The sequence below is a fragment of the Sorghum bicolor genome, chromosome 5 (assembly GCF_000003195.3).
Source record: "Sorghum bicolor cultivar BTx623 chromosome 5, Sorghum_bicolor_NCBIv3, whole genome shotgun sequence".
NCBI classification, from domain to species: Eukaryota; Viridiplantae; Streptophyta; class Magnoliopsida; order Poales; family Poaceae; genus Sorghum; species Sorghum bicolor.
In genome coordinates this window covers 61,169,697-61,196,940 of record NC_012874.2, presented here as the reverse complement: position 1 = coordinate 61,196,940, position 27,244 = coordinate 61,169,697, and the positions used below count along the sequence as shown (strand labels likewise).

Sequence of the window (27,244 nt, the reverse complement as noted above, 5' to 3'; positions counted from 1 at the left end):
CAAGAACCCCCAAGGCCGCTCATAACCGTGAGCACGGCTAGTATACCAGTTTTACACTCTGCAGAGGTTGTACATCTTTACCCATGAGTCATGATTTACCCTTTCGCCCGAGGTAGCTAATCTCTTAACCCCCTTCCTAGGGAGGTCGGCAGGGATCACTATGAAGCCTTTCAAAAGTTCGTCTAACAAGTTAGGGCCGCAAGGTTTCCTTTGCGCGCAGATATAGAGCCCCCCTTCCGATGGCACAATGACTCGCAGCCTATACTCATACAGACAGAGGCCACACTATACCCAAAACGGTTCAGCCCCTCCGCCCTTTCGGGTAACCTCTAACCAGCTAGAAAAGTGCTTCATACTGAGCTAAAGCCAGAGCCATTATAGCCCTCATGGTTGCACTGTTGTCCCGGTGATCACTTACAGACAAGATCTCATACAGTTATATGTGTCATTCTTTTATGTTCATTGCATAGCTATTAATCATCTTACAAGATCATGGATTATATCAAGCACTAGCACATCTACAACAAATGCACATCAAGTAGGTAGGCAAGGAATACAGGTAACAATCATCTATGATTTTGCTAAGGTCGACAAGGTGATAGCATGCATATGATATATATGTATTTATAAGTGAATAGGTAACAAGGATGATCCCAAGTTATACTTGCCTTGACTAAAGCTCTCCTGAGCTTGCTGGTCCTCAAAAACTTGGTCTTGATCACCAACGTACAGCTCACCGTCTATTCCCAAACATCAATCAACAACACGAAATCCAATGTAGATAATCATACACGAAGCAAACAAGATATAATTAGAACAATACACCAAACAGTGGTAAAACAAATATAAAAGTTTATCAAAATATTCTACGCAGCGCTACGATCACACAAACGTAGAGTTCACGAAAATCGGAATTAAAACGTGAAAGATATGAATTTTCTAAGATTTCCTATAGAGAAATAATTAATTAAATAATACCAGGAAATTAAAAAGTTTCAAAACAGAGAATAAATAATTCTAACATGTAGAGCTCGGAAATACGAATCTAACGAAATTTGAATGGACAAAAACGGAGTTAAAATAAAGATTATATGACTAAAACAATATAATGTATTTCCTTTGTATTTCTAGATTTGTTTTTGTAAAGAAAAACGGTCATAAATTTGTGTGATGTCATCACGACATCACCCTAGCATCATCAAGCTAGCAAAACACGCAGAGCACACGATGGTGGCCATCATCAGATATGATCTTGCCGGTGCTCCTGGACGAGGGCCAACCGGCCACGGTGAGCCGAGGGCATAAAAAAAAAGAGAGCGGCAACACCCTGCTCACCTAGAACGAATCCACCGACTGAAGCGAGATAGAGATGATGGACTGCTCGATTTTGGCGGATGTTCGACGTGCTGTGAGAGTTCCATGATGAATCGTAAGCAAAAGAGAAAAGAAACAAGAGGGTAAACGGTGCATGGAGATCAACCACCACATGGATCGGAGTTGACTAAGACCTGCTTGGATCGTCTCGGGGAAACAGAAGATGGACGCGGCGTCTATACGGCGATGAGCTTGGCTTCTCGACGAGGCGCAAACCAATATGAGAGTGCGGCTAGGGCTTGGACTGCGGCACGAAGATTGGAAAATAAGGCCTCACGAGATTTATAGGATGCTTGGCAAGCACGATCGCCAAAACCCTAAAAAAAACAGAGCTCTGTGCAGGGTTCGACTCGGATCAGAATTTGGCTCAGGTTAAGCCAGCCGCACGGAGGTGGTCACGCCTGCACTACACGGCCATGCAACAAGCCAAACGAGGCAACAGTGCATTTTCCCTTGTTTTTTTTTCTAAGAAAACTGAATTTTCAACACTACTTTCCAAAAGGGAATTTGAATTCAACTAAATTTAAAATAAAACACTCAGTATAAAAATAAAATAATGACCAGAATGAATGCAAAAACATGTTACTAAACTTATGATAAATTTTAATTTGCACAAAATTATTTATTTTGCTAGATTCAATTGCTCACACAAACTCTTAAATAAATCAAATTAATTCCTATTAATTGAAATTCACATTTTTGGGTGTTACATCATATCACATTAAGCATCCATTGAATAACCATTTCTTCAATATTGTGATCCTTGCTTGAATATCTTCTAGATATAAATATTGAGATCAATCAAGCTTCAGTTTGACTCACATAAAGACATATATGGATCAACATCAATATGGTCAAGCCAATTCACAGTTCCTTATATCCTCTCTATTTTGGCTTGACACTTAATACTCACTTCAATCTTTATCTTCATACTTCTAGCTTGATCAAACCTAGTTCACTATCAAACTCTTCTTGTTCATGAAAAACAAGTCATTGTAGAGACCAATCCAAGAACATCGACTCATGTCTCTTTTGCCATTTTCCAAGTATGCTTGCTTTCTCATGATGCTATACTATCCCACAACATAGAGGCCATTCCATAGATTTCATTTGCATTGTTGTCTTTGGCTTGAGCTAGATTGTTTCTATAATCCTCCAATACAACAATACACAAATTGGCCTTCATTTCAACACTATATGGCATATCATCAAGTTTGCCTGCTTGTTGAGCCTTGCATATACTTGTTCATACACAATCCAAAAGTATATGCAATAGACTCAATATCCTGTTCAACACTTAGCAAACTTATTAGACCTTTAATTATGTTGTCATTCAATTCACCAAAACCCACAAAGGGCTAGATGCACTTTCAGTACCCTCATAGGTTTTAGTCGTTAATCATCCATCTATACCATCCTACCTGCATGAGTATGAGTTCCCTTATCATGCTCGACTTCTACTAATACACCACACAAAGCAATAGCATTAAGCGTCCCATTCCCATTATTTAGATGAGAGGCTTCTATAGATTTTCAAGCTACTCTAAGTGTGGTGTGCTAGTGATTACAAACCAAGACTATATGCAATGCATAACTCGTAATGTACAAGATGTGTATCCAAAATAGGGTGAATAGATGGTGGAGTGCCTACCTAATAGTGATGCCAATCTTGATGACTTCACGTTATTGCAATGTGCGCACGATCCTTACAAAACAAGGCGTCCAATCTTGAAAAGGGAGGTCTTATGGGATATCTATTAACTCTATGAGTAGGGATATGACCAAACCTTAAGGGCTTGTGGGTGCACTCGCTACTCAATTCTAGCATTCACTGAGGTGGCTCGACACTCTGTCCAATCAACGGATGCTCTGTTGTACCGGTAGCCAACACGGGTGGGTTATGTTCTGGCTTTGTCCATGTCGATAGATGCTCCAAAAGTAGGATGGAGGCTCTAATGGGTTCTAGGGTTAGGGGTTTCTAGGGTTCATGGTTCACACATCGGATGATCTAGCCAGATGGCAGACACTCTGGTGTGAACTGGTTGCTCTCAGGTTCCTAGCCTTGGGTTGGGTATTCATTCATCGGACTCTTTGCCACATAGATAGATGCTCTAATATCCTCACTCTATAGTTATTTAGGTTGTTGTTGACTATACTCTAAGCTGTGGTGGACACTCCGTCCTACTAACGGTCACTACACTGATCGGGTGACATAACTTATGCTCGAGGTTTCTTGGGTGAAGGCTTGGGATTTTGTGGCTAGATCTTTAGTGATGGACACTATGCATGTGCAAGGCATTCTTAGTTCAACTTAAATGACTTGTTAGCTTAGGATACTAGGGTTAGGGTTTTGGTTACTAACACCGCTAGTGGTCTTCTACGCTAAAGGAGATCTTGCGAACAAGATAGATTAAGCCACAACATAACTGATTCTCATCCTCGGGTGTCTCCAGCAATCCTCATAATCCATATCCATGCAAGGGAAGAGACTGGAGTTAGGGTTTTAGGATTGATCTCAAGATGATGAGAAAAGAAAGCTCTTGAGCTATCATGAGATGAGAGGTGGTTGAACTCAATGATCTTTTGTAAGCTGGATCCAACTCTTATTCTTCATCCTCTCCACTTTCTCTCTCTTATTCTTGCTTTCTCTTCCTTGCTTCCATTCTAGAGAGAGATGGGAGAAATAGGGTGAATGGGAGAGTGGTGATGTTGAAGATCAGGAGTTTAGATATTTCTCCACCTTGTGCTAACATGTGGGCCACAACAAGGCATTGGGTGATACCACATTCCTGCCCCCTTTTGAAGTTCCTGCATATCTGTCAAATCATCCAATAATTGCCATGGGTCTCTAGTAATTCACTGCTTGCCAACCCTGAACTAGAAGCCGAATGTGTTCCAACTTTATGGTTATGAGATTACTACTAACCATCTCAGTTTCTCTTGGTCATCACAGCGTCAAAAATTGGGTCATAGGAGAGGTACTCTCCATTGTCATCCAATCAGTTGCCTAGAGAGGATTAGAGGGGTGAGGATTTTTGAGATATAGGATTTCAGGCCACTATAGCGTGATTGTGAGGCTGGCTGTAAAGATTGTCAATCCCAGTTGGCTAGGTTAGTTTATCTTCTTTTTTATCACTTTTCTTCCCCTTTTCCATTTCTATTTCCTATTTACTCCATCCCTAATGCATATACATGCATGTATACACCCTTAGTGGGGTCCACATAGGTTAACCTTAAGGTCTTAGGTTGAGCTAGGGCCTTGGGCCCACACACTGTTGATATTTCTAATATGATTACAAATAAGAATTCAAACCCTATCCTAGTAAAGGCATTAGAAATATTTGGGACATCTCTTAGCATTGCTTAAGCTAGGTTGTCATCCCTAACACAATACCAAAAGATATGGTTGTAGTTATGATCATAGAACTATAGAAAATGAGTAAAGGTTATCCGCAAGCACACAGATAAAATATACCCGTTGTAGCATTTTACCTAGAAAAGTTCTAATTATTGTTATTTATAGTTTTACCACTAGGAAGGCACTTGGAGGTATGAAAACTATATCTTATACTTGTGATAAGAGTTCCACTAGATCAATACTTAAAGTAGGGATCAATCATATCATAAATAAGGATAATTAATAATAGGTCAACATGTCTCAAAGGGGTCCCACCGAGCATTTTAGAAAGAACTAGAAATTAGAGACTAACTCCTAGGGTTATTCTAACTATAGGTCATTGAGCTACCTTAATTAATGCAATTATATTTAGTAATCATAGTCATGACTTAACTTGTATCCATACACAAGAGACATTGCTAAGGTGAGTCAGGAACATAGCAAGACATCAACCCACAACTCTACCTTACTAGTCCTATATTCAGAGAGTGGACTGCATAGGACTCAACAAAGCTGTCACTTTTGTGATGCACCACATGGCCTGAAACATTGGGTGCATTCATAGATAGGCATTGTCTAAGCACCACACTTACACAACTTCTACCACCCACCCCTGAATTCAAAAGGGTAGCGCTATACAAACAAGGGCATAAACACAAAATGCTAATCCAACTATACTAAACAGATAATCAAAGTAGGCAATGAACATTATAATTATGAATATATAATTATACCAAGTCATATCAAGTATTCGACTTATACACAAACTAGAATAAGAACTAGAGGGGGATATGAACTAGATAAGAACACGATGAACTAGACGATGAACTAGATAAACTAGAACAAGACCAATATGAACTAGAAGATCTAATTGATGAACTAGAAGAAAAAAAGATGAACTAAAAGATAAACACAATGAACTAGAAGACAAATAACTCAAATATATTAATAATGTTGAATACAAGAGAGAAGTACAAGGCTTTACCTAGCCTCCTCGTGACTAGATCTAGAATCCAAGCGTTGCATGACTCCTCTAATTCCTATTCTTATGCTCTAGCTATGCCCTAGTTGGTGGAGCTCTAAACTCAACTATGAGATATGAGATATGATTATGATGGATGCCTCCAAGGGGTGTCTGTCTCTGCTTATATAGTCCGGTGGGATGAATCGCAGCCCTTGGATCAAACCGCAAGGGTCAAGATGTGTCGTAGAGTTCTGTTGGAAGCTATCACGCAAAGGAGAAGGCACCTCTAGGTGGGCCTAGGCTGGTCCGCCTGGCTAGTGGGGTCGGCTGGCCCTACCTAGCCGCAGCCGGTCTCCCGCTTCGTTCTCATGTCTTCTGGTGTATTCTACATCCTTCTAATGCTCCTTTCCGATCTATTTACGCAATGAGTCATGTCGTGGATGGATTCTTTCCTTCCCTAGCTTTTGGATAAATCCTTGAAAAAGATTATTTTGCAGAGCTGTGGAATCCTATCGGTTTAGCCCCTAGTCTTGTAATAAATGATGGTTCTAGGGTCTTCTAGAGTCTTCTGCATCGTATCCATTGAGGACTCTCTCTGGTGCTCCAAATATGGCAAATGATATGTCCGTCTTGATCGCCTCGATGAGCTCCACAATGTTGTACTCAGATTCTTCACTTGAGATACTTTTATATGGTGAAATATTAAATATACTACAAGGCAAGTGAGAACAACACAACTCGTGGAACTCGTTAGAATAAACCCCTATAACCTTACTTTGTAAGTCAATTTAGGTCTCTCCTATGGTTAGTTGACGGTTGAAAATTGGAGTTAATTACTGTCGACACACACAAGCACATTAGCCTAGGGTTGTTTATGCCTGTATGGCCCCAAAACGGCTCTTCCTTGGTGTAAAAAAATTGTAGAGTTTTTTTGTTTGTTGTATATTTGGAGTAATACTTAGCAAAAAATTCACACACAATATACAAAAAAACTATAAACTTTTTATGCCAAATATGCCCTACTATTATAAATGAATTTATTTTCTAAATATTACCCCAAATATACAACAAACAAACTCTGCAATTTTTTTACACTAGGGGCAAAATAGTCTTTTTATCCTCCACTTAACACCGTTAACTGCTGAAAACGGACAAAAGAGCCATTTCAGGGCCATAGAGGTACGTTCAAAAAAGGGCCATATAAGGAAGAGCCATTTTTAGGGTCATATAGGTAAATCTCTCATTTTATTATCATCACATGAAATTCAGGAAGAAGCAAATCAATGTTGGGTTAAGATTCAGTACTCACACATCTAGGTTGGGTTCAACTTGTGCAACTAGATTGGCTTCCTAGCATGATCACTCACCAAGCAAGGGTTCCTAGAAAAGTTTTTGAATGTTGTGATTTTTGGGTTTGGGATTTTCAAGATTTTTACAAGCATGCTCATGGCTTCCCGATCTTGCGATTGCTTGATGGTGCCTTCATCGATCACTTCCTAGATCTCCATCGCATCATAGTTGCACTGCATTAGCATTGCCACTTAGATTAGTTGGATGGAGTCAGCATCATCCACATCAACAAGCTCTCCTAGATTCTAGACATGGTGTTCACCGATGCGCCATCACCCATCTTCTTCTGTGCCAAATTATTGTGGATTGCCTTGAACTTCTTCAATGTAGGTGATCTAGGTGGGCTAATGGAACCCCTATAGAACATTAACCATCTCCAATACCAATTTGTTAGGGTGTTGACACCAAAATTTTATTCATCGAGTGAAGACACCACTTCCCATAATTTTATTAAGAAAAGCTATGATGAATGTAGAATTGACTAGATAAGTCACTAGCTAGAATCAGTTGAGTCATGATCTCATCACCTCAAGAAGAAACTTTGAAAATCAAAGGTGGCACTAATTAGAAATAGAAGGAACTTGTCGGACGCCATAGAGTGGAAACGTTGGAGTCAAAGTTATCTTAAGTTTGGATATTTTTCTTGCTTACCAAGTTTTGTCGTTGCCCTTGTTCGATCAGTAGTAATAGTTAAGCCTCAGATATAAATATTGAACTCCGATATTGTAATAGAAATCTACCAAAGGTCAAACAAATCAAGTACCTTTACTTTTCAGCTTGGGCCACCGTTTAGGAGGAGAAGTTGAGTAGTTTTCGATAAGTTCTTCAACAAGGAGGGGTGCCCTTGATTAGGTCTGATGTCTGGTTTTCAGTGAGTATCCATCATTACTTATATTACGTTTATAAGGCTCACCTCGGTTCAGTCTGATCTCTTACAAGCTTGGTATAAGTTAGTTATTGACGGTTAACTATAAGGCTGCCCTCGTTTAAGTCCGATTGCTGATAGTTATCTTTGTTTCTTACCAAAATCCGCATGGCTGCCCTTGGTTAAGTCTAATCTCGTATGAATTTTGATACGAATCCTTTGCCTGCTTAAGAGTTTTATCTCTTTGAATCTCATCATCTTATTGTTCTACAATTCTTTATATATATATCTTTCATTGACGATGGTGCTTATTAGCCTTGCCATTCTATTCCAGTCTTAGTCGAAGATAGCATGGGGTCAAGGCATGTTTAGCCCTAGGTAAGGCTTGCTAGTTGATGAGATTCGATCTAGAAGTGCTTTTATGGCTGCATCGGTTAGGTTTGACCCCCACTATTAGCATTACAGATTGGAAATATCGATCAGTAAGGCTTGCCTATGGTTACTGTTTAGCCAATTGCCTGTGCTTTCACAATCATAGCGTGCTCACATGATTCCGTTAAACGTGTTTAGATTCAAATGCTTTGAGGATCTAATTTGCTATCTTTATTATGCCTACATCGATTAGGTCTGATCCTGTCTATTAGAGGCAATATGCACATGGGTTTATCTGCATTTAATGGATGAGTGCGTGTACGCTATAACCCTTGTCTTTCACTCGAATCGGTTGTTTAGCCGATAGCCTGCCTTTTGAGTTTACATACTCATTATTTATATGCTTTTACTTGTTTTTATCCTGGTTAAAAGCTAGTAAATTTTTCAATCCATATATGTGCCTTCATGCGTAGTTTATACAACTTTTGGCATGCTTTCATGATAATCGGTAGGTTAGATCTATTTAATCGAATAACTGATATTGAACATGGTGGATATTGACACTCTAGTCAATAATGCTTCCTTTATCGAATAACTGATATTGAACATGGTGCCAATAATGCTTCCTTTATCTATCATACATCATGAACATGGTGGATATTGACACTCTAGTCAGTAACATTATATGACCAGCCACATGGCCGCATATTTTAGAACTGTCTAGAACAACAGCCAGCACATTCCACCATAAATTACTGATCAATCTCACTTTTCCTTGTCAATTGCAGGTCAAATTAATTGGCATGCGCCACGACCGTTTGGTCTATGTGCCCTTGCTATCTCGGAGAGGGCTCAGGATCTGCTTACTGTGGTATCACCATCTGGCGCTATACGATGTTGTGTGTCCTCGACACCATCATCCACTTTTCAGCGTCGACACAAGGCTGGCGATCACTCCCAATGCTATGAACCCACTGGTGCTCTGCGATGCTCAGAGCACGGTCGCCACGAACACGACAAACACACATGCGAGATAGATAGTTTTCCACTGCAACTGGCATAGCTTCTCTGACACATTGCATCATCTTTATCATGGGCTTGATCCGCATCCCCCACCACAATGTGCAGCTTCATGGTGCACCACTTTGCTCGGGTGCCCGTATGACATGCACGGAATGCACGCCGAGGCTAGAGCTGGCCCAGATGACGTGGTCACGATGCAAGACGTGTAGCCTCCAACTTACCTGTAATTGTACACTTTACATAAACATGTTTGTGTCAAACTAAATCAAAGCTAATGTACCTACATATGCAGATACAATGTTTCACATGATTACAAGATGTAAATGCAACAAACGCTCTGCCCAAAGCTGCAGGACATTCACCTGCAGGAACACCCAGAATGTTGTCAGCTTTTGCGATTAAGATGTTGAGACCATCAACCATCTCCTGGTCAGCTGCATCGTTGCTAGGGACCCCATATTGTAGGGTAGATCTGAAAAGATAGGAAACATCTCCCTCCAAGCTTTACATACGACTTTCATCGAATACGGCTTTCCACAAAATTCTATAGGGATCTAAGAGATTGAGTATAGAATTTTGTTTACTCACTGTTCCCACTAGGACCAAAAATCCTATATTTTCCAAATCCATACGATCGAGTCCTTACATTTCTGAAATAGTGTAATGGAAAGAGAAGTGCTTCGAATCATTGCTATTTGACTCGGACCTATTCTCAAAAAGTCGAGGTATTTTGAACTGTTTGTTGACACGGACAAAGTAAGGGAGAACCTCTCAAATAATTTCCATATTGACCTTGGACATATAAGAGTTCTGAATCTTCATAAAGATTTCCCTTCCATTTCCTGTTCTCAAAGAGTCTCTGGTTAGTCGATCCCCTCCATTTCCTAATTTCCTCTCTTCTTTTTCGCTCAATTCTAGTTTATTAGATTATTGTTTAAAAGAATCAAGGAAGATGAATAGAACTAAGAACACATAAAAAAGTGCATAGAGAACCATTACCAAACGTACATTCTAAGAATCATATTGAGTATCTGTCCCCTTCGTTTTAACCCTAGGATTGAAAATCTAGAATCCTCCCTTTTCCTAGTGTTCGGAAACAGAAAACCCTGAACCTGGAGGAGTTAGGTGTATAGGATATTAATTTCCTAAACACTGGGCTATGTTTTTCGGGAATCCTTATAATCACTATGTTTTCAATGGTTTGATCGATGGATATTCCAATTTAAGTTTGGTTGTTGAGAAGGCGACGATTGCATTTGGGGGGTTAAAGAGGTTGCTTCACTTTTGAGTCCTTTAGGTATCACTCTTTCAAGAGCTTGAAGGTAACTTTTTACAAAGCCGCGATGAGAGCCCCCTCAGAGCCCCTCTCGATGGCGCCCTCACCGGCGATGTGCATCTGTGACTGTTGTCGGAGTCTCACATCTTCAAACAAGGATCTCCTTCGCGTTCCCAGGTTCTTGTTTCTATCTTCCCTCATTGCCGATGGATTTGCCCGTGGATTTGGCAAAAAAGCTGGATTTTTCTCATGGGAAAAAGTTTCGTAAAGAAATTCTACATTTTGGTTCCTCGGTGCATCACACCTTGGCTACCCCTTCTAGATCCTTCTTTCTGCTAGTGACTTTTCGCGGATACACTTTTCGTTTGACTGAGGAATCAGTGGCATTTGCCTTAGCTTCTTGTCTTGGTGGTGCCCCTGCTGGTTTTCATGTGCAATATCAGAGTGATCGACATTTTTGTTTCTCAGTAGCCAACAAAGCAGTGGGATTTCATGTTTATTCCCTTCGGCGTTTCATTGGCAATCACTTTGATGCTTACTTTCATCTATGGAGAGATGGATCAACTAATTGCTTGGGAAAAAGAAAAACGTCTTTGGGAGTTAGAACAACAGAAGGAATGGACGGAAGTCATGACTAAACGTCAAAAACGCAAAGCCAAATCTTCTAAGAGGGTAACATTTGCGTCAGCTCCTGTAATCATCCCAAGGAAAATTCCACCTCAAGGTCTTCTGCAGGCTCAGACTCTTCTGTTTGGGCAATTCTCGGTTCCTTTGCACGCTAAACCTCCCCCAGTCCTAAAGTTTGGATCTCTATCACGATCGTGATCTTCGGAAATTTTGAATTTTGAAAATTCATGCAGATTAGAAACTGCCGGCGACATTTCAAGGATCCAGTTTTAGCAAGCGTGAGAGTACAGATTTGACTTGCCCAAATTGCTTGAGTCCTGGTCACCTGGCACGTTCATGTCTGAGGCATATTCGGTGCAAAATGCGTTACAATTACAGAAATGCTATAGGACACATGTGTGTTTTGTGGTTTGTTGGCACATGGATTTTGTGGCCACTGGATGAAAATTGGACCGCTGGATTTCTTATGATCTGTGATGGTTGCGTTGTGAGACTGACGTACAGGGCCCATTGTTTTTGTCTGATTCGCCGACACTGTTCGCATTCCTCGATCCGCGCGCCCACACAGGAAAGTGAGCGGTTCTGAGGTCGTCACTGTGTCTATTCTCCCCTTTCTCTCTTCCCCGTCGAGCCTCTCGCGGCGATTCGCGACGCCGCCTCTCCGTGCTCCTCTCCGTCGAGGCCCCTCAGCACCGCGGCGATTGAAGAGGCAACATCGCCTCTCCTTGCTCCTCCCCGTCGAGGCCTGTCGGAGCGGGTATATCGGTGGCCGTGACGGCCGCCACGCCCACCCCGGCGGTGGTCATGTCCGCGCCTCTGCCAGCGCCAGCGCCGGCGCCATACTCCCAGCTCGCGCCGCTCGGTACGTCGTCCTCCGTCCTTCCTTCCCCGCGCCTTTTGTTCCATAGTTCCGAGAAATTTCACCGCGAGTTCGTTCAATTTCGATCCGAGATTGGAGTTTGGGGGCGAAACTGACAGATTGTAAAGTTTTTTTGCTTTCCTTTCCTTTGCTTTGCTGCTGTTCGCTTAATTAGCTGACCCCCGGCCCCGCCGCCTGTTGTTGTTGTTGTTGATTCCCTCCACCCTCCGCGCCGCAGTGGCTGCGCAAGACCAAGCGGAAGGCCATGCTCGCCGCGCTCGAGAAGATCCGCGAAGGTAACGCACGCACGCTCCCTCCCACGCCGTCTCGCTCCTTCGTCCTCACCTGCTTTATCGCCCGTTCCGGAACCTAATCTGGACGCGCTTGCTCTTGTGCTGCCTGCTGAATTGCTGGACTAGGTAGGTAGCAGTCCACTCTAGCTAGTACACGTCACTACTGTATCATTTCACAATTTGTGGAGCTCAGCAGCAGCATGACATTTCTGTCCGGGATGTTGTCTGTTTATTTGCTTACTAGTATTAGGGATTATTAGCCTATCTGTCCACTCTGCAACTGAATATTCATGGAAGCAGACTGTTAGTCTGTTAGAGTTAGACGACACATGGATTGGTACTACATTGGTTTGCGTTGCAAATTGCAATGCTGCTAGTTGTAGACAACCTTACCACATTGTCTCCGAGACTTCAAGGATATGCAGGCTTTGGCAATACCTTCTGCATGCCGACCTCTACCTGAATGTTACGCCTTTGAAAGTTCAATGGAAATCTCACGACTGTAAACACTGATATATTCATATTGTATGATTATGATCGATGTGTTGTCATAGATGACCGGATTGAGTGACTTAGAAGCCTATTCATTGATATTTAGTTGGACACATAACTATGGCTGATAGCCTGATAGCGATGTTAAACTAGTTGATGTCTGCCAGGAGCATATTCCTTCCTTTTGGAGGTAAACAGATAGTTAAAAAGTTGCTTGGGTGGATGGGGCATGGGTTACGTGTGATAGCCTATTCATTGATGTTAGCTGTCTGTCTATCTGTGCGCGGATGTGTGCGTGAATGCTGCTGCGATCAGTGCGTGAATGCTGCTGTTAGCTAGTTGTCAGAAATTTGGTGGATGGTGCTTGGCTATAGGAGTTGCAGTCTGTGAGTTGCTCCGGAAGCTGCTTGGTGTCTGGGGGTACTGCTTGATGTCATCTGCACTTGCTCTGCTAGATGCATAAGAGGGCTTGTACTATGAATTTTTTTTGAAAATTTTTCTTTGTATTTTCTATGGTTGTTACTGCTATTTTTGTCCTGTTGTGTTGCAATGTTTTTGTTTCTTATTGTGCTTTCACTTGCTAGTAATTTATGACCCGATTAAGCTAATGATTGGTGAAATATGGACCAGATTTTCAGTTTTCAGGCTGATACAAGTGTGATATTCAGTGGTATTGTCTTGCACCACTGCATCCATTTACCACGGTAGCAACTAGCACAAAGCGGTGCTCCCAGCCTCCCAAAACAGCTATAATCTATATTAAGTAGATTAGCAGAACAACATTATACGTTAGGAGAAGCCTCTTTCAGGTTTATTTATGTTTTATTACATCTTCAGTTTCAGGCTTGCTGGTTGTTTGTCTGTGGTTTAATGTTTCTTTTTATTATTTGCTGTTTGTGCAAATAAATACTAACAGTGACTTCGATTTAATATAGTCATACTTTTAACTTTGAGTGATGCTTGTACTTTGTTTGATTGCAATTGCAATAAGTCACAATTCTGCATACTCGGCCCATACCTCAGTGGTAGCATATATTTTTAACTGAATATAGTGACAGATTAGGAGAGGTTGTGCTGTGGGGGTTTTCAAAATTCTGCATACTCGGCCCATCCGTGATTTTAACTCAAGTGCATTAGGATATTCAGGTTCCATGATTTTAGGGACCTTTAATTCATCTTATTTCAAGTAACAGTTACAGTCTAAGTATATTATACTTTATTTACTAAAACAAGAAAAAGCAATAAAAAATATGATTCTTTGCTTGGAAACAGCTAACCGGTTAGTTTATAGTGTCCTGGTTAAGGTCAGGTTTACTCTGTTCAAGAGGCGAGTATGTTAGTTTATTGTATAGTGTGAGTGTGTGTGTCGTATGGCTCTCCTCTGTGTTTGAGAGAAAATAATGTTCATGAGGTCTTTAGCTAATTAGTGATGTCCTCATCTCCTAGATGGCTGGATATACCCAAACACTTATAGGTTACCATCTAATATAAGAAATTTCTTTTACTAGAAGCAGAACTATCTGTTTCTGGAGTTATCAATGAGTTGAGTTCCTTCTCTTTGCTTTCTGTTGTGTCGGTCTATATGTAAAATTGAGGTCAATGGTGCAAACAAAATGATTATGTAGTTCTATACTTTTGTAACCCTTTTTAAATAAGGTAATCTGAAATAATATAATATGCTATCCTTTTGAAACACAAAATGTAAAATAACTAAGTTTACGTTGCAGTGAACTATTTATATAGCTCATCTAAAGAAATGCAAACCAGAATAGTGTAAATTGCAAACACAGGGAACTGCAATTGTAGTTCTGAGTGTATGTAATTTAGTTGTATGAGCTTGCTATATTATTTGTATTTTGATTTTAGCCTAAAAATATTAGGTGAATCCTTATAGGTTGTCTTCAGGTGCAGATCATAATTTTTCCTAACTATCCATGGGGCGATTGCTCCATGTCTAATTTTAGTATAGGCTAGCATTGGATTGGAAGTGCAAGGTATCTGAACTAATGTGACTTTGCATCCTTTTGTCAGTTAGGTAGCAATAAATTTGGTGTCTAGGGGTACAACTCGATTTCATCAGATCTGTTGGAAGTGCAACTCGATTGAGCATCTGTATTAGCTAAAGACCTCATGAACATCCTTTTAGTCAATGATTGTTTTATCATGTTGTCCATTAATTTGTATATTGTTACATAATTGCAATCACTAATAATATAAATTATAACTACTAGGAACTGCAATTTTAGTTCCCAACATAGGTATTTTTTGTTAAAAGTTTTTAACTCCACCTACGGTGGGCCGTCTATGGTGTCCCATCGTAGCAGGTCCCAAGCCCTGGTAAAGGAGGAGGGTTGAAATTGTTCTTGTTGAAACTATTCTTTCTGTTCTTTTGTTTCTGTTTTGCTATGCAGGCTTGACGACCAAATAAAAGGAATAGCAATGGAGGAAGCTGCCAGAGATCGTGTCTTGAGCCACCTCCACATCGTTAGTTAGCGCATTGGTAATTTAGTTTCTGTCGACCCTAATAGGTATTTTTGTTCTTACTCTACATTTGACTAGGAATTTTTATGCCCATGACCATAGTAAGTTTACATCATTATCTTGTACAAAAACTTTCATCCATCAACATTATCATATTTGAAAGGTCAATATTATCTGTTTATTTGCGATAGAATGTCAACGAAGAACTCTGCTTCAAGCATGCTTAGTGGAAAAAAGCCTGTCCAGGCAGTTGTTTGTTTGGTTGGATGCATATTTGATGAGTAAGTTTCTAGTATTTGAATTTGTTTATCAGGATCACAATATTTCTTTATTCTGATGAGGTAGTTGTGTGTATATCACATGCGTGTCATTTACACACAATTTGTTCTCTATTTAGGAAGTTTGTTATTGTGTTAGGATGAAGAAAAAATGTGTAAATTGTCCTTCTTTAGAAAAAAATTTGTCCCTTGTCTTTTATTGTGCTGGTCCTCTCCCCTCTCTTTGTGATTGTGTTATGATGAATATTTTTTTTGTAAATTTTCCTTCCTTAGAAAAAAATTGTCCCTTGTCTTTTGTGATTGTGCTGGTCCTCCCCCCGCTTTCTGTGATTGTGTTAGATGAACAAATAAAATTTGTAAATTGTCTTTCCATAAAAAAATATTGTCCCTTGTATTTTGTGTTTGTGTTGGTCCTTCCCCCTCTCTTTGTGATTGTTTTAGGATGAAGAAAAAATATATAATTTGTCCTTCCTTAGTAAAAAATTGTCCCTTGTCTTTTGTGATTTTGTTGGTCCTCATAATTATGCTAGCATGAAGAAACTGTTTTTGTAAATTGTTCTTCCATAGAAAAAATTGTCTCTTGTAATCTTGTTTTCGTGCTTGTGTTGAGCTATGACATATCCTTAAATTTGTTAACTATGATTTATACCAAGAATATAATGGTGGTTATATTATACCAGTGAGCAATCAAAAACTGAATTGTGTTCCATTTTTTATTGTCAGACTAACTCTCGACATTGGTATGGCCTAACCTGCACTTCTAGTACCACTGCTGGCTGCACTGCTACTGTAAGCAGCCATTGTTCTAGTGGTACACACATTCTGTACTTCTTTGAACATGAGTAAACAGTCATTCTTCTAGTGATACACACATTTTGTAATTCTTTGAACAGGTTGGATGTGGGAGAAGGGAAAGATGTCAACTTCAAGGAGCATTATTGTAGATCAAAGTTGCACAAGTAATGTATCAAGTTCCTTGGCCCTGTAAGTTCCACTGTCTGTTCCTCCTGAGATTCAAAGTGAAAAAGCAAACATTCAATCAATTGGCATCTTTTTGTGATTTGTGCTAGCACACAACAACCTGCACATTTATTATCTATTTCTAGATTGGCTGAAACTTTGAATCATACTAGTTAGTATCTATTTCTAGATTGCACATTTATTAGTAGACAATTGCACATTTGAGTTACTGCAATTATGGTATTTAACATGTGCAATATCTATTTTCGTCACCTATAAGTTTCAATTTTGTTTGCTATTTCTCATTTGACGGTGTTGAGGATTCGTCCCTTTTGTTCCTGTAGTGGTAGAGAAAGATAGGGTACAACAGAATTAAAACTTTAGGAAAAAACAGAAGACAATTACAATAGATTGAATCCATGTGGTACTTTATGAAAAACACATGATTTTTCCTTTCTCTGCTGGGAATCTTGTAGGCTGGACAAAATTATGTGTTAGGTTGTAAAAAAACACATGATTTTTGGGTTTCTGAAATTCATGTGTTTTATTGGCACAAAACACCTGCGTGTTGGTTGCCTTCAAAACACATGAGTGTCAACTAGACAGACTCTACAATTATGGACATCAAGCACGTTGGTGCATGACATGTACCAAGCCCAGATTGTATTGGAGGCCCAAAGCTGTGCTTGACTCGCTTGTCCCAGAATAAAACCCTCATCTTGCAAAGGACAACGACGCCTCGACTTCTCCGGTTACACAGGCAAACCCCAAGCCCAACCAATCTACAGTGCAAAACAACCCATCGTCGGCTGATCGTCTGCCACCGACCAACACCATGGCCAACTTTGAGGTGAATCCTGTGCCCTACCTTCTGAAAAGGTTCGATCTTGAACACTGGGCTCGTCCTGCCCGTGGCCGGGTCGTGGTAGCTGGGAATACACCTCGCCGACACGAAGAGTTTGCCATTGCGACGCTCACGCCGGCGCCGCAGCCGCAGAACCTGCAACAACTCCAGCAAGCGATAACGGACGTCATCAACTACTTTGAAAGGCCTAGACAGGTTCATATTGTCTCTGCTTGCCCTTCGCCTCTAGGGCTTTGTTTGCTGGAATTTCGCTCTGCTGTTACAAGACAAGCAATGATCAACCTTAGTCCACATATCCTGCCTGGAGGTAGAGAAATTTTTTTGGATGAACATGATAATGGACTTAATCTAAGAGCTAGTCCTTTCAGTAGAGTTTGCTGGATTATGTTCCTATGCTTCCCACTAGATTACCAGACCAAAGGGTATATTGAGCAGGCTGTCAACCTATTTGGTTCTGTTTTAACATGGACAAACAATGACAACTGCAAGTCACATGTGTCGGTCAGATGCTCAGTGCTGCACATAAGCAAAATTCCAAGAAGTATCCTTGTTTGTAAACCAGCTGCTGTTGGGGAAGCTGGGCATTCATGGACAGTTCCAGTCTTTGTTCTGAATTCCCAGAACAATGAGCACATTCCAGGGGATGAAGATCCTGTTCCAGATAATGGAAATCCACATCCTTTCCCAGGTGTACAACCTGAAAACCAAAATGACTTCTGGGAGAACATTCAAGATTTAGAGGATGTACAGCAAACAAACATGGATGAAGGGTGGGTGCCACCTCTGGTACCTAATGCAGCAGCAGCAGCTGCAGCTGCTGATATTGGGAATGGCTGACCTGCTTGGCCTCAGGAAGGTGAGGTAGTAGAGCAGAATGAGTTGCAACAAGTTCAGGCTATGGCAGATCAACTAGTGCATCAAGCAATGCTGCAACTCCCAAATGCCTCGCAATCTACTGAAACGGTCAGCTCAGATGTCATGGATTTTTTCAGAGCTCAGGGTCCACCGATTAGATTAGAACTTCCTCTGTTACAAGATCAGGAACAGCAAGCAGTTATTCCCTATTTCAATAATGATATGGAAAAGGATAGTGACTATCTGATTTTCCGACTAGCAAAAACACTTCAGCTGCACCACGGGTTTGGTCCAATGCCCTGAGTTCAGATGCTAGTTCAAGATATTATTCAGACAACAACTGCATACCATCATGATCTTTACATTTAGAGGCCTCTGTGCATTGGTTTGGCCCAATTTCCTTTTATGCAGAACCTGAATCTCCTCTGCGACCCTGGTAAGCAACCTCAGCAAATACAGGTTCGTTCACCATATCTTCCTGGATACATTTTCAGTGAGTCTAATCCTGGCAAAATCATTGTGGATCCTTTTTGGAAAAATAATTGGGAAGCTTCCTCCTCTACTGCACCCCCAATTCCCAATGTACTAGTTAGGATGGAAGGGGCTCAACTTTTAGCACCACTATCAGATTCCCAGAATAATAATGATTCCCAGAATAATAATGATATGGAAGTTGAGCACAGTGAAACTGAGAACAGAATTACACTGATTGATACTAACTCAGAAGGCTTTGATTGATACTAACTCAGAAGGCTCTCCAGTTACTCATCAGTCGGTAGTAGTACTTCAGGATAACATCAATTGCCAGATTACTCCACCAGAAAGCCATGCTACTGCGGCTCTCCAACGCGCACTTCCAGAGGACATTCATCAACCCATTCAGATGGTGGGACCCAATCTCCCCAAAACAAGGAAGTCCCAAAAGAGGCTGACCCCAGTGGTTGAGGATGAGGTGAGGAGAAGCTCTAGACTGCACAAGCTTCCTGGCTTTGAGCACATGGAATTAGATGAGAAATCCAAGCCAAGAAAGTTGGCTAAGGAAACTCTTCTACAGGGACAGCTACAGATAGCTATGGCTGAGTTTGTATCTGAGGATCAAATGTTACTTCATGCAGAATTTGGCAATCAATTTCTGTGAGGTAGCTCCTACGGATGTTACTGCAGACAAGCTTCTTTCCAAAGTCTGCGATGATAATGTTTAATGTACTTGTAATAATTTGTGCTCCTCAACACTTTCTCTTTTGCTGGTGGTTACTATGTCTCCACCTTTATCCTTTGCAACTCTTGGTTTTAATGGATCACAGTCGTAATTGGAACATCTTATGTTGGAATGTGAGAGGTCTTTATGACCCAGACAAGTGAGATCTTATTCGTAATAAATTGGAAGAAAGTGCTTGCTCTTTATTTTGTTTCCAGGAAACAAAAAAGGAAGAAACTGATGTTGCTATTTTGCGCAAATTTGCACCTAGGCGTTTTGATTGCCACTACAGGAAAATCCTACTTTGCCGAGAGCTGAAATCTTTGCCGAGAGCCGTGGAACAGGCACTCGGCAAAGACAGCCCTTTGCCGAGGGCCAGGTCCGACGATCGGCAAAGGCCTCTTTGCCGAGGGCCAAAAGCTGGCTTTCGGCAAAGATCTCCTTTGCCGAGAGTTGAGCGCTCGGCAAAGGTGAGCTCTCGGCAAAGTCCCTGGCCGTCTAACGGCAGCAGCTGCCGCCCCCTTTGCCAAGCGCCAAATGTTAGTCACTCTGCAAAGGATGGTTCTTTGCCGAGTGCCAGCTTGCAGGGCCCTCGGCAAATCCTTCTTTGCGGAGTGTCCTATCTGGCTCTCGGTAAAGCTTTTTATATTTGACTAATTTAATTTGTACCGCCTGCAGATGCCAGGACCGGCCCACCACCAAGGAAGCCGCTCCCTCCCAGGGTACATGGACACATGGGTACGCTTCTGTTCATTTCATTTGTTCATTCATTAATGTATTCATTCTCATTACGTGTGATCATCCTTGTGTTTTTCTCACAGTCCCAGTCGCATGGTGGCATAGTCATCAACGAGTACGTGGGGTACGCCCTTGCACACAAGGGCCGAGCGGACGATCTTCTACAGCCCCGCAGACGAGGCCGAGGCGTACACCAACCCGAACGCCTACGAGAAGATGGCCGAGTACACCTCACATGCTCGCGCGCGCCACGGGGACGACTTCGACCCCGCCACTGAGCCCCTCGACACAGAGATCCTGATGAGGGCTGGAGGAGGGAAGCAGCACGGGCGGTACTATATGGCCCACAGCGCCATCGACCCGACCACTGTGCCCACGCTCCGCCAGGTGCGACAGGCGAGCAGCTCGACCTCCTCCGACGTCCCCATACGAGCTCGGCAGCCGTCTTTCCAGGTAACTATAGTTTTATGCGTCGTTCATAGACTTTACATATATACCTAGTGCATTGTTCAAACATCACGGGTGTGTTATTGCAGTCCTAGTTGGCCGAGTTGCGGGCCAGGCAGGAGTCCGCGGAGGAGGCCAATCGGCAGGAGATAGCGCGCCAGAACGAGGCCCATCGGCAGGAGCTGGCGCGCCAGTTCGAGGAGTTTCAACAACACCAGCAGCGTCAGATGCAGGACTTCGCCAACTACTTCACCTCCCTTCAGATCCCTGGTGTAGTCACGCCTCCGCTGCCTGCCTCGCTGTTCGCTCCACTCCCTCTTCCTGGCTCTGTAGTACCGTCTCCAGTGAGTATATACGAGTGCATATTGCTTTGTCTTCTGCGGACATCATGCAGGTACTAATGACATCGCTCCTACTTTGTGAAGGCACAGTCGCACGGATCGAACCCGACTCCTCAAGACGGCGCTTCCCCAGGCCATGGGTGTCAGGAGCAGACTCCACAGCAGACGTGGCCTGGCGCTCCTCCGCCTCAGACGTACGGGTGGGGTCCGTGGTCAGCTGGCGCTCCTCCGCCTCAGACACACGGGTGGTCGCTGTGGTCAGGTGGCGCGCCTCAGCACCCAGCAGGTTGGCCGCAGCAGGGGTGGCCAGGTGAGGGCTCTTCCCAGGGACACGGGGACGCCGGGTCGCAGCTGGACCAGTGATATAGACATACACTACAAGAATCCTGTTAATCCATGACAAAATAATTCCGTCACGGATCACCAAAAAACCGTCACAATACAATATCTGTGATGGTTTCAAATATCGTCACAGATTGAGCGTCATGGATTAACCTCTATGACGATTTTGACCAAACCGTCACAAATTGACAAAATCCGTGACGATCTCAAACCGTCACAGTTGAGCCCAAAGCCTAGTTAGCCCAGCCCAAGCCCAATACCTATGACGGTTCTAAACCGTCACAAATAAATTGCCACATCATCATCAGACTGCTTACGTGGATGATAACATGGATGCTTACATCACCAACTGGCCCATCTATTTTTATTTTAAGAAGAAATCCCAACATTCATTGAATGACAAATATGGTGAAATTTCATTATAGCATTCTGAATTATAGATTTACAACCATTTGGTCAAATATGTTTATATAAAAAAATTTACAAATTGACGATGAATCAATTTAAAAACTACACTAATTCAAACAGCTAACATTGTCTATCCACCATGCCGCGATCAGCAAATAAGCAATGCAACCGCCTTGGTGAAATGATGTTCCTTGGTCAAGCACTTCTCTAATATTGTTTTATCCACCAATTCTCTTCCTAAAAACCAGAAAAATAAACGTTCAATCAAATGGTGATTCAAAGAACTTAATAGATAGCACTGCAACGACAAGATAATGTAACACTACTAATTGTTGAATTATAGATTAGAACACAAAAACTATTAATTCCTGTAAGAAAAACTTATGCATCTACTCAATAGTCTGGCTGCTATTTCATCAAAACAGGAATAAATGCAAGTAACACATACACGGAAGATATATTGCCATAGTCAGTGCAGCTAGAGAAATACATGATTTTCCAAGGGAGCATAGCTTTGAATTACGGTGGCAAAAAGAGAAATAACAGGTCAACCAGCAAACTTAGAGTTTTTTGAAATCTCAATTTCCACACTTATTTTTTGTGTGCCTGCTGAAAAATAAATGCTACTGTTACTACATACTATACTATCGAAAATGTCCAGCATGCTTTAAAATTATTAAACTTCTTGTTTAGCAAACAGGAGGTTAGAACCTATAATACTCACTTAAAATTCACTAGTTAGATAGAACAGTGACAGGAGCAAACTAGGATGTATCAATCCAATCTAGGAACTCCTGCTACCAGCAAAGTAATAGATGGGCTTTTGGTTTCAGTTTAGAAAATTCCAGAAGAGCTTAAAGCAAAGAAAAAATTGTCCTTTCTTCTAGCATAAACCATCAAAGAAATTACAGTAAATATACTCATAAATAAATGGCAGCCTCTGAAATATTTAGTGAGCAAGAATGTACTGTACTAACAAAGGGAAAACACAATACACAAGGCAGAAACAAAGGATTTATGACTGCAGGAACATATAACAGCAGTAACAGTAATACTAGAAATAAACTAAAAATAAGTTCTAGAGAAGTACGGAGTTGCACATACAATTTACTATCAACAAAAAATCAGATCTGCACATCCAACAGTGATAATTAATCCAAAAGAAACATAAATTGATAAGTTAAGGTTAATTAATCTGAATGTTTTCTATATAGGAAGCACGGAGGAGGAAGGTCCGCCGGCCAACTACCATGTGGATATGAAGGAGAGGAGCAGCATGCACGGCGCGTCCCAGCCTGCAAGGCTGCTGCACAAAGCCTGGCCAGGAAGCGTGTAGAGACATCAGAACTGACATGAACGAAAAAGCAAACTTCACATTAGCACAGCCATGTAAATAGATCTCCTATCTCAACACTAGATCTTCCAACTCAACTTCCCCAGGACTAGATAAATATCGAAGGCAACAGATTCAACGAAACAGCCTGGACGCTGGAGCAAGCAATTGCGCAGAAAGATAGAAAAGGAGAGATGGCGGTGGCTACTCACAGAGATATCGTCGCCAATGCCAGAGAGGTCCTGACTTTGCGAGAGATGGTGAAGCTGCCGAGCTTGGTGTGAACCTTCCCCGTCCTCCCGCTTCTTGTGAGGTTACTCGAGTGTGTGCCGCCGTGATGCCGCCTTGCCAAAGGGGATCTCAGCGCTGTGGAAGATGCCGCCGCCGTCGTTGCGTGCGAAGAGGATGGGAGGAGAAAATAGATAGGGTTTGAAGGAGTGTGGCTGTCACCGGATTTAATTGGTTGAGAGTGTGGTATGGAACGTCCGATCTGATCGGATGGCTGACGAACATCTGGCAATATAAGCATGGGACGTTGGAGAGTTAGCAGGCTTGACCAAATGTGGCCCTGAGTGGATGATGGGCCAACGTGGATCAGCAGTACCTAGGCCTTGTTTAGTTCTCAAAAAAATTTGCAAATTTTTTCAGATTCTCCGTCACATCAAATCTTTAGACGTGTGCATGTAGTATTAAATATAGATAAAAATAAAAACTAATTGCACAGTTTGGTCGGAATTGTTGAGGCGAATCTTTTGAGCCTAGTTAGTTCATGATTGGACAATATTTGTTAAATACAAACGAAAGTGTTACTATACCTATTTTGCAAAAAAATTTGTAACTAAACAAGGCCCTACGCACGCACCTTTTGCAAAAGAAAAAATGGCAAAAAAATAGCTGCAAAAAAAGAAATACGGCACACACGAGCACAAAATAAACAAATATACTTAATTGCATATGTAAATAAATAGAACTAATAATTCAGTCGCAAGATATGCTGTTGGTTAGCAGCGAATGCTTGGTTCAAGTCCCATGTGATGCAGATTTTCTTGCCAAGCATTTTTTCCCCTTACGCACCATACATATGCCTTCCCAAAGCATTTTTTCCCTTCAGCATTATATATATGTACATAATAATTTTAGTTTTAACACATCAACTTTTGGGTTTGTTTCTTTTCGTAATCACATTTTTTTAATTCTTTACACTAAATATATAATAGTGGCCTTATTTTTAGGGCTAAATAGAGTACGACGAATTTAAAATCATATACCGTGATGATCCGAATAAAACCGTCATGAGTTAATGGGCTAATAATGTCGAGAAGTGCACATCCATGACGAAAAAAAGATTACTGTCACAGATTGCATCTGTCAGTGACGGTTTATAAATCTATCACCAAGAATCCGTCACGGATTAACAAGTTTCTTGTAGTGATATTATGCTTGTGATGGATATGTTATGCGGATTTGTGAACTTTGTGTATGCGGATTTGTGACAGGATGAATGCCAACTATTCTGTATGTGGATTTGTGACCATTGATGGATGCATGTGTCGATTTGTGACTATATATGTTATGCAGGTTCTATTACATATGTTATGTATGTTGCCTATTGTGAATTGAGTGAAAAACAGCAAAAATCTGAAAAAACAGCAAAAATCTCAGGTTTGCCAAGGGCTGGCACTCGGCAAAGCTGGGCACTGTGTGGCTGTGGTTCCAAGCTTTGCCGAGTGCCGGGCACCAGGCAGTCGGCAAAGAAATTTTCAAAAAATAAATAAATATTCTTTGCCGAGAGCCAGCCTAGAAGGCACTCGGCAAAGATTTTTTCCAAATAAACAAATAAATAATCTTTGCCGAGAGCCAGCCAGCAAGGCTCTAGGCAAAGATTTTTTTTTAAAAAAAATAAACAATCTTTGCCGAGCGCCGGCCATGGTGGCGCTCGGCAAAGACAGCCTTTGCCGATTAAGACTTTGCCGAGCTTCCACATGCGATGACACGACGCATCACCAAGTTTCGCGATTTTCGGACTTCGTATGAATTTTATATAATTTTAATCCTCTTTTCGCGCACGTAACTCGACATGTTACCTCAGCGAGATGGTCGAGATTTCATGTGAGGTCTTGGATACAGCCTAATACCATGAATATCATTTTTTAAAGCACTGGGTTGCGTTATTTCATGTGCCTGTAGTTCACATTTGAGTTATCCCAAAACATAAAAAAAAACAAAATAAATCAGTTAAATATACAAAAAAAACTCAAATTTCTTCCAAACTTTAAAATATAGTTTGCAATAGTGACACAAAGCACCAAAATAAAACTCAGCACAAAAAACAAAAAAATAAAAATACTTTGCCGAGAGCCAGCCAAGACACTCGGCAAAGATTGCTTTGCCGAGGGCCTTTCCAGCTGGCGCTCGGCAAAGAGCCTTCCTTTGCCGAGAGGCAAACGGAAGGCTCTCGGCAAAGGGGACGCCGGCAGCCGACGTTTGGTGGACAGGGACTTTGCCAAGCGCCCGCCTTTGCCGAGTGTGCTGCTCTCGGCAAAGAGCCTCTTTGCCGAAAGCCTGCATTCGGCTCTCGGCAAAGAGCCCTTTGCCGAGCGCCTGACGTGGCCCTCGGCAAAGGAAGCTCTTTGCCGAGAGTCTACTCGACAGCTCTCGGCAAAGATGCCGGCTCTCGGCAAAGTAGGATTTTCCTGTAGTGCATGCTAGAGCTACAAAGAGGTACAGATTTAATGTAATTGCTCAGATTACAGCAAATGATGGAAGAATTGTCACAGAGCATAGTGAAAAAGCAGCTCTCTTCTGGCATGAATTCAAGAATAGAATGGGTGTCTCAGTAAACCACATATGCTCTTTGACCTGAACCAAATTATGGCACAGCGCACGACCTCCAGGACTTAATAGCACCTTTCACTGATGAAGAAATGGATGCAGTAGCCAAACATCTACCAAATGATAAAGCACCTGGGCCAGATGGGTTCAATGGGCATTTCTTCTAGAAAAGTTGGAGTCTAATCAAGTATGATATATACAGATTATGCAGAGATTTTTTTGAGCTCAGGGCTGACTTAAAATTTATTAATTATTCTTATATCACTCTAGTGCCAAAGAAAACAAATCCTGAGAAGACTTCTGATTTCAGACCAATATCTCCGTTAAATTCTACCATGAAGTTTATTACTAAAATTCTCCCAAATAGACTACAAAAAGTGATCTTGCAAGTTATTCATAGAAACCAATATGGTTTCTTACAGGGGAGAACAATTCAGGATTGTCTTGGATGGACTTTTGAATATCTACATAAATGTCATACTTCCAAAAGAGATATTATTATTCTAAAGCTAGACTTTGAAAAAGCTTTTGACATGGTGGAGCATAGTTCTATATTGAGCATTCTGCAAGCTAAGGGCTTTCCAGCCAGGTGGTGTTCTTGGATCTCCCAAATTCTAAACTCTGGCACCTCCTCAGTCCTACTCAATGGAGTACCAGGAAAAGATTTTCATTGCAAGAGAGGAGTCAGGCAGGGGGATCCTCTATCTCCACTGCTCTTTGTGTTAGCAGCAGATTTGCTCCAAAGCATAATTAATAGAGCCTATCAGCAAGGTCTCTTTGGTCTCCCAATCCCAAATAGAGATATAGATCACTTTCCAATTGTGCAATATGTGGATGATACTTTGCTAATCATGCAAGCGGATGCCAGGCAACTCTTCTGTCTTAAGGCCTTGTTGCAAAGTTTTGCCCTCTCTACAGGCCTGAAAGTCAACTTTCATAAATCTTGCTTAATCCCAATCAATGTTCCAAGTCAGAAAGTGCCACTGCTCACTGGAGTTTTTGGTTGCACAGAGGGTCAGCTCCCTTTCACCTACTTGGGTATTCCACTTGGAACAACAAAACCTTTGATAAAGGATTATGCCCCCCTCATTTGCCGAGTTGAAAGGAAACTATCTGCTAGTTCAATCTTCCTGTCATATTCAGGCAGATTACAGCTTGTTAACTCAGTAGTATCCTCCCTCCCCACTTACTTTATGTGTACCCTCAGCTTACCAAAAACAGTCATTGAAATTATTGATAAGTACAGAAAAAATTGCCTTTGGAGAGGTTGTGAC

At 41.6% G+C, this 27,244-nt stretch overlaps 1 protein-coding gene and 1 long non-coding RNA gene across 5 annotated transcripts; both read left to right on the top strand.

Moving 5' to 3' along the window:
• LOC110435647 lies at positions 11,820-19,690 on the top strand. 4 transcript variants are annotated; one of them, XR_002453449.1, is made up of 6 exons: positions 11,820-12,110; positions 12,346-15,392; positions 15,565-15,654; positions 16,375-16,440; positions 16,545-16,635; positions 17,088-19,690. It is a non-coding gene; the product is annotated as an uncharacterized LOC110435647 (long non-coding RNA). The 4 variants fall into 4 exon arrangements; XR_002453447.1 differs by having other exon boundaries at positions 16,375-16,462; XR_002453448.1 differs by lacking the exon at positions 17,088-19,690 and having other exon boundaries at positions 16,545-17,081.
• On the top strand, positions 20,264-23,694 carry LOC110435976. Its single transcript, XM_021462102.1, has 5 exons — positions 20,264-20,267; positions 20,547-20,720; positions 20,804-21,058; positions 21,140-21,365; positions 23,020-23,694. The coding sequence occupies exons 1-5, from the start codon at positions 20,264-20,266 to the stop codon at positions 23,159-23,161; spliced, it is 801 nt and encodes a 266-aa protein (XP_021317777.1). The 3' UTR covers positions 23,162-23,694.